The sequence below is a fragment of the Gekko japonicus genome, unplaced genomic scaffold (assembly GCF_001447785.1).
Source record: "Gekko japonicus isolate JY-2015 unplaced genomic scaffold, Gekko_japonicus_V1.1 scaffold3292, whole genome shotgun sequence".
Classification (NCBI taxonomy): Eukaryota; Metazoa; Chordata; class Lepidosauria; order Squamata; family Gekkonidae; genus Gekko; species Gekko japonicus.
In genome coordinates, this window is record NW_015160935.1 from 36,840 (window position 1) to 49,629 (window position 12,790).

At 41.4% G+C, this 12,790-nt stretch overlaps 1 protein-coding gene across 1 annotated transcript in view; it reads left to right on the forward strand.

Annotated features, from left to right (window-relative positions):
• The window catches only part of RPRD1A (regulation of nuclear pre-mRNA domain containing 1A), a gene marked incomplete at its 5' end in the record, with an annotated part of 38,757 nt that continues 25,967 nt past the window's right edge, over window positions 1-12,790 (forward strand). The window contains 6 exons of the mRNA XM_015425028.1: window positions 1-28; window positions 9,254-9,383; window positions 10,536-10,642; window positions 10,731-10,825; window positions 11,307-11,433; window positions 11,529-11,704. Of these exons, the coding sequence (XP_015280514.1) occupies window positions 1-28; window positions 9,254-9,383; window positions 10,536-10,642; window positions 10,731-10,825; window positions 11,307-11,433; window positions 11,529-11,704 (663 nt within the window). The remainder of the gene's footprint in view (window positions 29-9,253; window positions 9,384-10,535; window positions 10,643-10,730; window positions 10,826-11,306; window positions 11,434-11,528; window positions 11,705-12,790) is intronic.

Below are 12,790 nucleotides of genomic sequence, written 5' to 3' on the forward strand. Positions count from 1 at the left end.
GCCGTCGGGGAGCGCGAGCTGCGCAAAGGTGCGGGGGGGGGGGGGGGGCGGGGAGGTGCCCGGGGAGGCGGCCTTTCCCGAGGCTGCGCGCGGCCCTTCCGAGGGCGCCCTCGCTCCTGCTGGAGCCTGGAGGACCAGGAATGAGAATTATTACAGTGTCATGGCGCGCAAGAACATAATGAGCCAGGTATTTCTTAAAAACACCATGCCAGTCTATGTAAGGCATAGGGTGACCTCACAGAATCTCATAAGCAGGGCTTTTTTGGTAGGAAAAGCCCAGCAGGAACTCATTAGCATAATAGGCCACACCCAACAGCAGAAACATAGTAGCATATTAGGCCACACCCCCAACAGGCCAGTTCATTAGCATACTAGGCCACACCCCATGCCTTGGGCGGCTTTGGCTGTAGTGGGCGTGGCCAACTCTGAAGCCAACTGGAACCAGGCTTCCCAAGTACTTACCGTCATTCAGTGGGGAACTACAGACGCAGGGCACCATGCCGTCGCCTGGCGACGCTCTGGCAATGGGACTGGAAACTCAATGGTACAATCAAGTTTTCAGTCCCATTGCCAGAGCGTCGCCAGGCGACGGCATGGTGCCCTGCGTCTGTAGTTCCCCACTGAATGACGGTAAGTACTTGGGAACCCTAGCTGGAACTCCATTCCTGTGCGTTCCTGCCCAAAGATAGCTGGTTCATAAGGCAGGAAGTATAAAGAAATGGTCCTCCTTCGGCCATTTCTTTATATCCATCGTATTGTGAGGTTCTGTTATGTGCTTTAGGTGTTTTTACGGCTTTTTTGAATACATGGTTTGTATTAAGATATTTTTTTGCACGTCATTAACAGTGCAATGCTCCTTACTGTGTCTGCAGCACACACTCTGTGCCATGGAGGCCGCCCGTCAGCTGGCTTGTGCTGCGTGCGAAAGGGCAGAACCCACTTGTAGGTGGTTCGCTTTCTGTTTGAGTCCAGGGGGCAACTTGCAGACTGAGTCCACAAAGTCTCATTCTGGGTCTGAGCTTCCCTGGGCACGCCCAGGGGTCCTCAGTCAGCTGGGGAGAACAGCGCCTGAGTAAACAGGGGTCCCAGGCAATGCTCCCTCTAAGCTGTGCAGTCTTGTGAGCAACAGTTCTACTTTGTGTGCTACTATTGGCATTCAAGTTGTGAGTGAGTGATTGGGCTACTGCTTAAGTTGCTTTGCTCTGGAGCTCTCCTTCCTGAGCTAAGACAAAAATGTGTGAGCCAGAGGCTAAAAAACTGTGAGCTGGCTCACACTGACTCTGCTTACAGGGAACACTGATTCCAGGCACCAAAGGCGACTGTTTTATGTAAGTGGGTTTAAACTGTATTGAATACAGTTGGAGCTTGCTTCTGAGGAAACACGCTAAAGATTAGGCTGCACAAGGTTGATGATCCTGCTTATGTGTTTGCACACTTAACCTGCAGTTACGTTCCATGTGTAACAAGGGGAGGGGGGTGAGATTATGTGATGTTGGGTGTCAGGGTCCTTAGTCAGGTTATACAATACAGGGCTTCATAAGAAGATAACTGTTTATTGGTAAATCCAGTACTAGAAACACGTGTACAGCTTGTGTCAGGAATGGCCGCCTACACAAGGGCCTCTGACTTATGGTAGAATCAAACATCCCCCCCAGTAAGCATAAACCAATGGATACATCTTGCACATGCGGGCAAAGCAATCAGGCAAAGCAAAAAGCCGTTAACTTTCCCAGCTGAGTAAAACTGCAGCTGGAGCATCTACAAGGTCAAGCATAAGATAGCAAACAGTTGGTGAGCCAGGGAGAGCTGAGACAGAGAACGGGAGGGCACCCCTCCACATTCCAGACATATGACAGGGCTACCTGACACTGGGGAACTGTAATGGGTGGCGAGTCTAGCCGTGACTAGGGGAGGGAGATAGGATTGGTTGGGAGGATGTCTGGCTTCTAATCTGGGTGGGGAAACACCTGGAGATTTTGTGGGTGAGGTTTTGGGAGGGAAGGGACACACCTCCAAAGCAGCCATTTTCTCCAGGGGGACAGATCTTGGTCATCTGGAGATCAGTGGTTATAATGGTAGGTCTCCAGATGCCGCCAGGAGGTTGGCAACCTTCCAATGAAGTTACAGGTGAGTGATGAAAACGAAAATCTCAAAGGTTCATTATACTTTCAACAGTTCTTTCACCTATACAAGAGTTATAACAAAATGTTGCAATTTTACATGTCTAACAGAATTTTTTCAGAATCCAAGATCTGATCTCTTAGGCTACACTGAAAAAGCTGTTTGTTCAATAAATATGTACATTCTCCACAGGGAGAAAAAGGGGTAACTTGCTGTTCTGCTTAAAATTGAAATTCACAACTTGCTGGTCTTACCTCAGAAGTCTTGTTGTGTTAGAAATCATTTTGTTAGCCTAATATTTTCACAAAATACAGAGGTAGGTCAGAGGAATGTATATTATTCCAGTTGCCATGTAGCAAGTTGGAATAAGCCCCTCCCACACCCTGACCTGGATTGTCCATGTTCATCACCATGCAGGGGCATGCAGGTGAACCACCTCTGAACTTGCCTTCCCTTGGATGTCCCAGCCCAGCCCAGCCTCATCATATCTCAGAAACTAAGCAGGGTCAGCCCTGGTTAGCATTTGGATGGGAGAATTCCTGCCACATACCTTTGGCTACCCTTCTCTTTGGTCTGCACCGTAATACGGGATACAAACATGTATTTTTCATTCGTGCCTGTGCAGTGATATCCCATTGAAACACATCTGTTCTGAAACACACATTTTTCTGAAAAAGAAATGATGATGGTCAAGCTTTATTTCTTGTTTATTTAGTTTGAAAGAACTCTCTCCGTCATACTCTCCATCCAAAGATCCAGGCAGATAGTAGGTGAATAATTATGGTACTCCTAGACTGCAGGCATGAGAGAGTATCAAAGATGTTTTATGAAATCTTCAACATTTAGTTCAGTCACTACTCTGATCCTCCTGAAGAAGGAAGTAGGCTTTTTTTTTTTGCATATTTTAAAAGTTGCATTAGTGTGGGTGCGGGGGGGGGGGGGGGGAGATCAGGAATCCCCAGGCATAGTTTTAAACTGTCCTCAAGATAAAATTGTGGATGAAACATGAATACGTAGCAGTTGTAAGTTTTTAGTATCTTTGCATGAGGTGTACATTGAACATTTTCAGTGTTGTATGTGAACACACTGGAAATAAACTTGGTGTATGCAATTATTTTCACCAGCAGTTTCATCTTAGAGACTGTAAGTGCTGAGTCTTATTACATCTCCACTGCTGATTTATACGTTTTGGAATAGGAATATTGACTTCAGGCCTTGCTACCTTATGTTGGTCTTTTGAGGCTGATACCTGGGAAGGCATTCTTGTGAAATAATTGCTCCACCTGGGTGTTCTTCTTTATATAGAACCCTCCTTTTGAGCATTGCTCTGTGGTTGCATCCTTTTTCTCTTTTCCTGTAGGAGTGAATGAATAGCCATATATCCATGTTGTGAGGGGGAAATGTGGATATCTTTTCAAAGTTTTCTGATTAAGGGAATCTTTTTGGTAGGAGGCACACCAGGGGAAGGAACATTTTTACTTCTGTTCATGCTGGTTAAATATATCTGGTCATTTGTTACTATAGTCACACTAATTTTATGTAGCTGCCTGGAATAGCTGTGTTAATGTTAAATATTTTCCTAACACATTTTTGACAGAGTATTAAAGACATTTTAATCTGTAGGCTTTTTAATTTGCTGTCCACCAAGGGGAAATGGTTGACCCCAGGTGAGCATTTAGTCAGGTGGTTTTCACTACTCTTGAAAAAAATATTCCTTTGGGCTGTGAAAAATTGTTCTTCACTGAAGGCTTTAATAGCTTGTTTATCCATAGTTTGGTTTTCAAATTGTGATTATCTGTTATTGGCCTTCCAGAAGAGCTGGTTGGCCTGTGTGTGGGACCAGAAGCTGGGCTAGGTGGACCAGTGGTCTGATCCAGCTAGGGGTCTTCTGATGGGTTTTTGTGTGTGTGAATAGCGTACTTTTAATTACCTCCAAAGGAGATTCAGGTGGGTTAGCTGGGTTGGTCTGAAGCAATAGAACAGAGTGAGTCCAGTGGCATCTTTAAGATGAACAAAGTTTAATTCTGGGTATAAGCATCCGTGTGTGTGCCCACAAAAACTTATCCCCAGAATTAAACTTTGTTGGTCTTAAAGGTGCCAGTGGGCTCAAACTTTTATCTCCAGAGTGTTAAGTGTAATGTCAACTATGTACGCTGTCGAGTGAATTGAGAGAAAGGAGGGTGAGAGTAGTGGTTGAAGTAAATGTTGAAGATTTCATAAAACGTATTTGATACTCTCTTGTGCCTGCAGTCTAGGAGTATTTTAATTGTACGTCTTAATTTTATGATTTGTAAAAAATGTTTTTAAAATCAAAAAGCTCTCTGTTTTTTTTTAAATTTACAGTTTTGAGAGTATCTTAAAACAGGATGAACTCCAGAATAAATTATTCTGGGTATTTATTTTGGGCGAACCTTTAAAAGCGATCTGTGATAAAAATTCATATAAAATGCTGTCAAGCAGTTTTATGCAGGCTCTTATTAGAATTCTGAGAATATCATCTTAAGGTAGCGTTTTAGTTTTTTTGGTTTCAGTGAAGTGGTTAAAATGATGGCTAAATGCAGGAGAACAAGAGGAATAGAAACTTGCATCTTTTGCTCTTTCCTATTATAAAAATTTGACTCTTGTGTTAAATTTTCATTGGTAAATCATTTCGAATGCTTTTAATTTTTTGTCAGTCACATGATCATAATATTCTCAACTTACATGAGTTATATTCTGAACTGTAAACATTTCTATTCCTAATTACCTTTCACTTATGGTAGTGCATATTTATCGCCTAGGCAGGATAGTTTCCTTAAGATCAAACGGCAGATTTCCCTATTGTGGTCGTGCTTTGTGTAGTGTTTTGCAGCTCTAGTGAATATAATTTCTTAATAGTATCTTTAAACTTGTGAGTCAGAAGCAGTGATTATCTCATTGTGGACTGCAGTACTGGTTTTAGAAGGAGATGTTAATTTACAGTTTTCTGTATTAAGCCATTGGATGTCATATAGATACACAGTAGAAGGTTGTTGAAGGCTTTTCTTGTTCTCTTGAGGAGGTTTTGTGTGTGTGTGAAAGCCATTCTTTTTTTTCTTTAAGAGCCTTGTGGCTACATGCCTTAATACGTTATTTTTAATCTGATATCCATAATTATACTACTTCACAGAATAAGTTTTAAGGCATAGACCCTGCACCTGATCTTTTGGTAGCCAGATCAAGATGGGTAGCTGTGTTAGTCGGCCTGTAGCAGAAGAAAAGAGCAAGAGTCCAGTAAGTAGCACCTGAAAGACTCACAAAATTTTATTAGTCTTTAAGGTGCTACTGGACGCTTGTTCTTTCCTTTTGCTAGCTAGTTTTCTTGGTATCTTGGGTTTCCTAAAGTATATGTGTAAGCTTCTCTGAGTAACAATTCAGTGCCTAAATTTGCTAGGCATAACGCCCGAATTCTCATATATGAAGATAGCAGAGGCCTTTGGGTAATATGTGCAGGTTAGATAGCTTTTGACATCTGTCAGTTGTGTATTGTGCAAGTGTATTATAGAGACACAACTTTCATATCGTTTTTGAGAAATCTGCTCTTTATAAAATATGTAGGGCAAGTGTGTTATCTCAAAGAGGGCAGGACCCACAAATTGAGGCTGGGCTTGATAACTGTGTGGTGGCTCTTCTAGCCTAACCCTATGACAATTTCTAGGTGGCAATTTCTAGACTAATCGGACAGGGGGAGCGTTTCACAGTAAATGGGGTCAGTTCTCCTCATCTCTGTAAGTATTAAGTGCCATGCTCAGACCGAAAGGTGGTCAGAGAAGCCTTTCCTTAAGCCTCTGTTTTTAAATAGGCTCCCATCTTTTGGGGCATGGGCAAAAGTAAGGGTTAATTTCCTTTATTTCAGGAATGTGCTGTTTGGAATGGGTGTTGGTGGTGATGCAGTGTGGTCTAACAGTTAGAGCGGCAGTCTAAGGCTTTGGACATTTGGGTCCATATCGCTGCTCAGCTGTGAAGCTTTATGTGTACACACACAATTAGTTTGTTTTCTAAATATATATATATATAAGAAAACATAGTAATAGTATAGAGCGGATACAAAAAGGAGAAGAGGGATTATATAATATAACTTGGAAAAAGGCCCGTTGTGGAAATAAATACAACGGCCTCTAGAAAGAGGCTCTGGGTGGATGCCCCGGCCTTGGACACTTAGTGTCAATTTGCTGTGGTGACCTCAACAGGGAATAATGACACTGAGTCCACCATTTTCTCCAGAGGAACTGATCTCTACTACCTAAAGAACAGTTGTAATTCTGAGTGATCTCCAGCCCTCACCTGGAGATTGGACACAATTTACCTCAGAAGAGCAAAACTGGTTAGAATGTTAGAGGCAAAAGCCAATCAAGTCGCATATGCAAACGACCTCTGTGTTCCGAGGCAGATGCCAGTGAGGCTGCATATGCAAATAACCTCTGTGTTCTGACTGGCTATGGGGGGGGGGGAACAGCAAACTGTTTAGAATGTTGGAGGCGAGACTCAAGCAATGCAGCCAGTGGATAGGGACAGATTCTGAGTGACACACCAGGGCGCCAACCAATTCCGGAGCGTGTGGAATGTTCTAGAGAAGTGCCACTACCATTCGGCTTTTATTTATAAGGGAGATTGTATGTATCAATGATAACTATATATTACAGAGTGTATAAAACAGAAAATATTTCTCCTCAACATCCCCTTCATTATAATTTTTAAGATATTATCTATAAAATACCATGGTCTTTACTTCTGTTGGAGTACTTTTATATTCAACATTTTAAATTTCAAATTTCATAACATCTATTTTGTAACTACATTATTAGTTTCATCATTACTTCATATTCAATATTACATATTTACCATTTCGACATATAACTTTTAATATATCAATGTACAAAGGAATGTCTACTATATATCTCATAAAAGAAAATAAAAGATGCTTCTGCTCAAAATCCACTTCTTTATTCATTTATATTCAAAACTTTGCTTTGACAAGGAGGGCGGGGTAATATATGTATATACAAGTTTTAAACTGTTTCTCTTTCTAAATGTGTCTCCTGCTTGCATAATACACCCTTCATCTCTTCTCAGAAGAGTCACAATTTTTTTAAAACTGGAAGGTGGAAAACAGAGGGGAGGGGATGGCAAGAGGAAGGTGTAGATGGAAGAGCAAAGAAAGAAGGTTTAAAAGATCAAGTCAGAAGTTGATTTCAGATTTAAAGGGCAGGGAGCAGAAATCCAGAAAAGCTGATTAAACAAGAAGTGGGGGACAAGGCAAGGTGGGAGTGGAAACATCAGCTCTTAAGAAAATGGTTCCTTGTATATTGACTGATAGATCTATAGATGAAATCAAGCATTAAGTGGAGCTGCAGGCTGGCCCTTACAGGACAGCCCAGCCTTTCCTTGGCTCCGTCCCTGTTTCCCCAGCAGTTCCATCTTTCTATTGATGCCTTGGCTGCGGTGGGGCCATACCTGCACATGGGCCTTCCTGCTGCTGCTCCCAAGCCAACAGGCTGACAACACACTCCCTATGGGCTAGTTGGCAAGTGGCATTGTGGAATGCTGGCTTTGCGTAAGGCTTTCCTGAGGACTTGTGCATTGCTGTCCCAAGGGTTCCTCCCTCCTCCAGACCCCCCCCCCCAAAAAAAAACAATAACAACTGGGATTCTAGATCAGGATGAAAACGATATTTAAAATTCTGAGTTTGGGGGAGGAAACAGTCTCCTGTTGGGCCAAGCATCTGAATTCAGGAGGCGTGGTCACGTGAAATTTGATTCAAGGCTTCTGTGTCACAAAAGATTTCGGTTGTGTATCATGAGTGAAGGGAGCAGTACGCACCAACAGCAGCAAGCTGGGCTTGTGCCCATCACAGTCTAACAGTATTCTCCTGCCGTCTCAGCTTGGCCACTGTCTAGGAGAATGGTGACCAGTGAAAGGCACCAGCTGCTCATCAGCAGTTTGATCTGTCAGGAAAGCAGGCATTTGAAAACTGCTGTTCAGATACTGTGCATCCATTGCAAAATGCCGGGATGACTAAAGCTCTCTTTTTGGTGTCTGCTTTTTGTTGTCATGTTGAAGAGGATAACAAAATGGTCTCCAAACTACGGAGAGTCATCCTTGCCTGCAAAAAAGATACTGCACACAGATTTTAAATTCCTTCTTATGGTTTATGATTGCATGGTGTGTCCTAGCATGAAACCGAGGTACGCTTTTCAGATCATTGCTGGATCTTGATCATCTTGTGTTCTAGCTGTAAATCCCTTCTGTTAAATCAGTGGGGTGGGAAGGAGCCTCTTAGACCTGACCCATAGGTTTATTGCCTTTAATAATGGGGCTGCGTATGGACCTACCTGTACACTCTGGTAATCTTTGCAAGCACTGCTTTGGTTGCGTATAGACAGCTGGCAACCTGAGAAAGGGCCTCGTCAGTGGTGGCACCAAAAGTTTGGAACTCCCTCCCCAGGAAGATTGCTCTGTCTGCGTCTATTGATGCCTTTCACCAGCAGGTGAAGACTTCTGTGCTTTTTCCCGACATGCCCCCAGTAACAGTTACTGACCTTCCTTCTGGCGCTGTTAATGTGTTTTTAATGTTTATTTTTAACTGTGTTTTTAATTGCTGATATATTTTAATTTTTTCTTTATTTTAGCAGCTTTGTGGACCCTGATCAAGTGTAAAAGCAGCATAAAAATGTTTTAAATAAAATTCTTTATGTTAGCAGCCTTGTGGACCCTGATCAAGTGTAAAAACAGCATAAAAATGTTTTAAATAAAATAAATACATCTACTTTTGTCAGGATACTGTAATTATTGGACCCCAACAATAGCACTATATAAGCTTGCATAGTGCTTATTGCTAAACATGCATGGTTAAAGCAGCTTAACTACAAATGCTAAAATATTAATAAAGTTATGAATTCCATCTCCCCCCCCCCCTTGTTAAAAGTAATCAGTGTTGGGATTGACCTAGGGGTCCAATTTCCATGTGGCTATAAACATTGAGAAGGGGAAAAGAGCAAATGGAAGAGCATGAAGGAATGGTGGAAGAGGTACAAAAAGGTTATTATGGCAAATGGAAACCAGAATTATATCAAGGGAAAATACTGATATTAAATGGCTCTTTCTTCTCCCTTAGCAAAACCGAACAGGAAATTAACATTCTTGTACCTGGCCAATGATGTCATTCAGAACAGCAAAAGGAAAGGACCAGAATTTACAAAAGACTTTGCCCCAGTCATAGTGGAAGCTTTTAAGCATGTTTCCAGGTACAGTACACTTTCTTTAGTACCTGCACTCACTGGTTAAAATGTTGGAGAAGTGACATCCATTAATGTGCATTGTTGCCTTCTAGAAACGGGGTGTTGTGGAGATGAAGTGTAGATTTGAGCAGCAGTTGTGATAAAGAATTTAGTTGTCTGGAGGCATGGTGTGTGTGAAATGTGTGTGAAAACTTCAATACTGAGAAGTTACCAGCTTGTAATGAGCCACGTAGAAGACAGATGCCAGATAGTCATGGCTAAATCAAACAAATATTCTCGTGGATTTGACAGTAACATCGGAAATATCAAGCTATTCTCTTTGTATTGGTGTGGACGTAGCATATTTATTGGGGACTAAATGGATCACGTTTAATATTATATATGTATCTAATGCTGTTGAGTGTTTTAAACAAAAACCGTCATATTATGCATTTTGGGCAAGTGACACCTTCTATTAAAAGATTTACTTCCAAAAAGAGACTGCTCCATAGATTTTCTTGCCCTGCTTGCACAAATTTTTCACTTTTCCTCTGGAAAAATGGACAGACATCTGTGTGTGGCGGGGTCAGATGGACGCAAAGGACCCATTTATTTTGGTGAGTGTTTCCGTCTCCTGCAAGCCTTCACAGCCTTAGACTTAACAGTGTGATCCTAAGCAAAATCACACCCTTATAAACCCATTGACTCACTGTATCTGGAAGGGTTTAACTGCTTTGGATAGCATTGTAGGTTTGGTTTTTTCCCCTCCAGTTATCCTGAAAGGATTTTTTTTCCAATGAAAAGCCAATTTTAGTGGGGAAAACCACTTTTTGTCAGTGGAGTTTTTTAGTAATTGAAGGAGGAATTTTTAATCTGAAAAAAACTGGGAGAAATCTGTAGTTAGCTGAAAAATCAGGTACTGATTTATCTGGGAGTGGTGAATCATATTTTCATTAAAATTTCTAAAAAGTTAAATAATATAATTCTTTCTGAACTTATGGGGAGGAGCTGTGGCTCGGTGGTAGAGCATCTGCTTGACATGCCAAAGGTTCGATCCCTGGCACCCCAGGTTCAATCCCCGGCATCTGCAGCTTACATTTAAAAAAAAAAAATGGAGGTAGTAGGTGATGTGAAAGACCTCTGACTAAGAACATGAATCATTTTTTGTTGTCATCACAGCGAGACTGATGAGAGTTGTAAGAAGCACCTGGGCCGGGTGCTGTCTATCTGGGAAGAGAGATCCGTTTATGAAAACGATGTCTTGGAACAGCTTCGGCACGCTTTGTGTAAGTCAGATTCTTCTGTATGTGGTTTTTCATTTTTATGGTTTGCACCTCTTTTTGACTGACGTTGAACACTCTGAACGTATTCTAGATGGTGAAAAAGCCCCAAGGAAACGCACATACGAACAGATAAAAGTAGAGGACAGCAACTGCTCTGCACAGGGTTCTCCGTGTGATCCTCCACAGGTAGAAATTGTCTGGAAAAGACCAATCAGAGCTGCAGTCTTGCTTTGAAGTGTGTTTGATAAGAGTAATTTTGAAGGGCCGTTATGTATGCACATTATTGAGAATTTGAGTGAAAGTAGCCAACAGTAACTTCTTTGCTGTAATATTGGCAGTAACAAGTGATAATGTAGTTAGCCGTCCTATCTTAATAACTGAGCTGCTAGGTGGATTACCTATGTGTATGCTGTGTAGTCAGTAGTCCTTGAGGTCACAAGAGATTATTATGGAATAAACATTAGGAAAACATGGGCCTCTCAGGGAGCAAAGGACTACAGACCTGCAGGGAATTGGTAAATGTGTATTTTATATTTTATGTCTTGGTGATATCTTATGTCTTGGTGGTAGGGAGCAGAGAGAATATAATTGGAATTGTATATGCCATAGAACCTGTTGTGTTATATATTGGTAGCTGATTGCTTTCTAAATTAATACACTTCTTTAGACTACAGATCTTATTAGAGCATTGCAAGAACTAGAAAACGCAGCCTCTGGGGATGCAGCCGTTCATCAGAGAATAGCTTCCTTACCTGTAGAGGTCCAGGATGCATCCTTACTCGATAGAATAACAGGTAAGGGAAACGGCAGGAATTCAAACAACAGCCATATTAGGGCTTGACAAGATTATCCTTTATTGGAATATGAGTATTGTGTTGTTACTTTCCAGATAAAGAATCGGGGGAGCAGCTTTCAAAGATGGTAGATGATGCATGTATGTTACTGGCGGATTACAACGGCCGGTTGGCAGCTGAAATAGACGATAGAAAACAGCTGACACGTATGCTGTCTGATTTTCTACGATGCCAAAAAGAAGTCCTCACTGAGAAAGAGCAAACATTGGAAGTGCGTAACTTTGTGGTAGTCCTGATCTCTAACTTTTTTCTGCTAAAATATTTAGTTTAAACGTTTTATCTACAGAAAGCATAGTAGATCTGCTTCCCATTTCCATCTTTTATCTTTTCACTAAGAGAAGTTCCCCCTGTTTTAACTACTATGCACCATCTAATGCTTAAGAACTTAACTTGCCCACGCTACTGTAGAATACCTGTTTCTTTACCTCCCCCCCCCCAAGTCTTTTGCCATTTATAAGGTTTCATTTTACCAAGTATGTTGGGAGCATCTGCATTTAGCTTACTTTGACATCCCATTCAAGTTTTTTCTTTCAACAGACACATTTCAGTGGATGAATTTTTGTGCATCTGATAGAGATCATGGGCGCAATAGTTAAGTTTTGTATTATAGTAAAACAGGTTGTTAAATAAGAACCATTCCTTTTTCTTCCCCCATAAGCCCATAATGATTCTAGTGAGCATTACAGTACTCTTGGATGAAAGTTCCAAGTCTGGTTACACATTTTGGGTATGGTTACATAATGGATATTGCTTTCTGTAAAGTGACTATAATGCTGGGTAGTCTGCATGCTTCTTTATAAAAACACCCGTAGCTTTCTGTGTAGCTTGGCCTGTATCATTTTCAAGATCAGAGAAGTGGGCGGGTGTCGGTGTGCTTCTAGCTCATTTTCTCTCCAAGGTGGCCACGCTAAAGAATTTCAGCCCTCTGGTATTCTTGGTCGGGCCCACAATACTACCTGCTGGCAAGATATCATGGTGTGATAAAACGCTTGAGTTCAAGCACTTGGAAATTTAATCTGTTTAAAAGTAGTATTGTGAAGACATGCTGACCTGCTTTTCAATTACCAGGAACAACCATTTTGATTCAAATAGGAAAGCAGTTTATAAGGGTTACAAATGAGCTGATCAATCCCCACTTGATTTAATAGTTTAAAAGCAAATACAAGTTACATATTGATCCTTGTATATGATACCTTAAATTTACAGAACTAATTTTATGTGGTACGTTAACAACAACAACATCATTATTTTTTAAGGTTCCTCCTGGCTTCTCTATGGGTAAGTAGCATCTTCATGG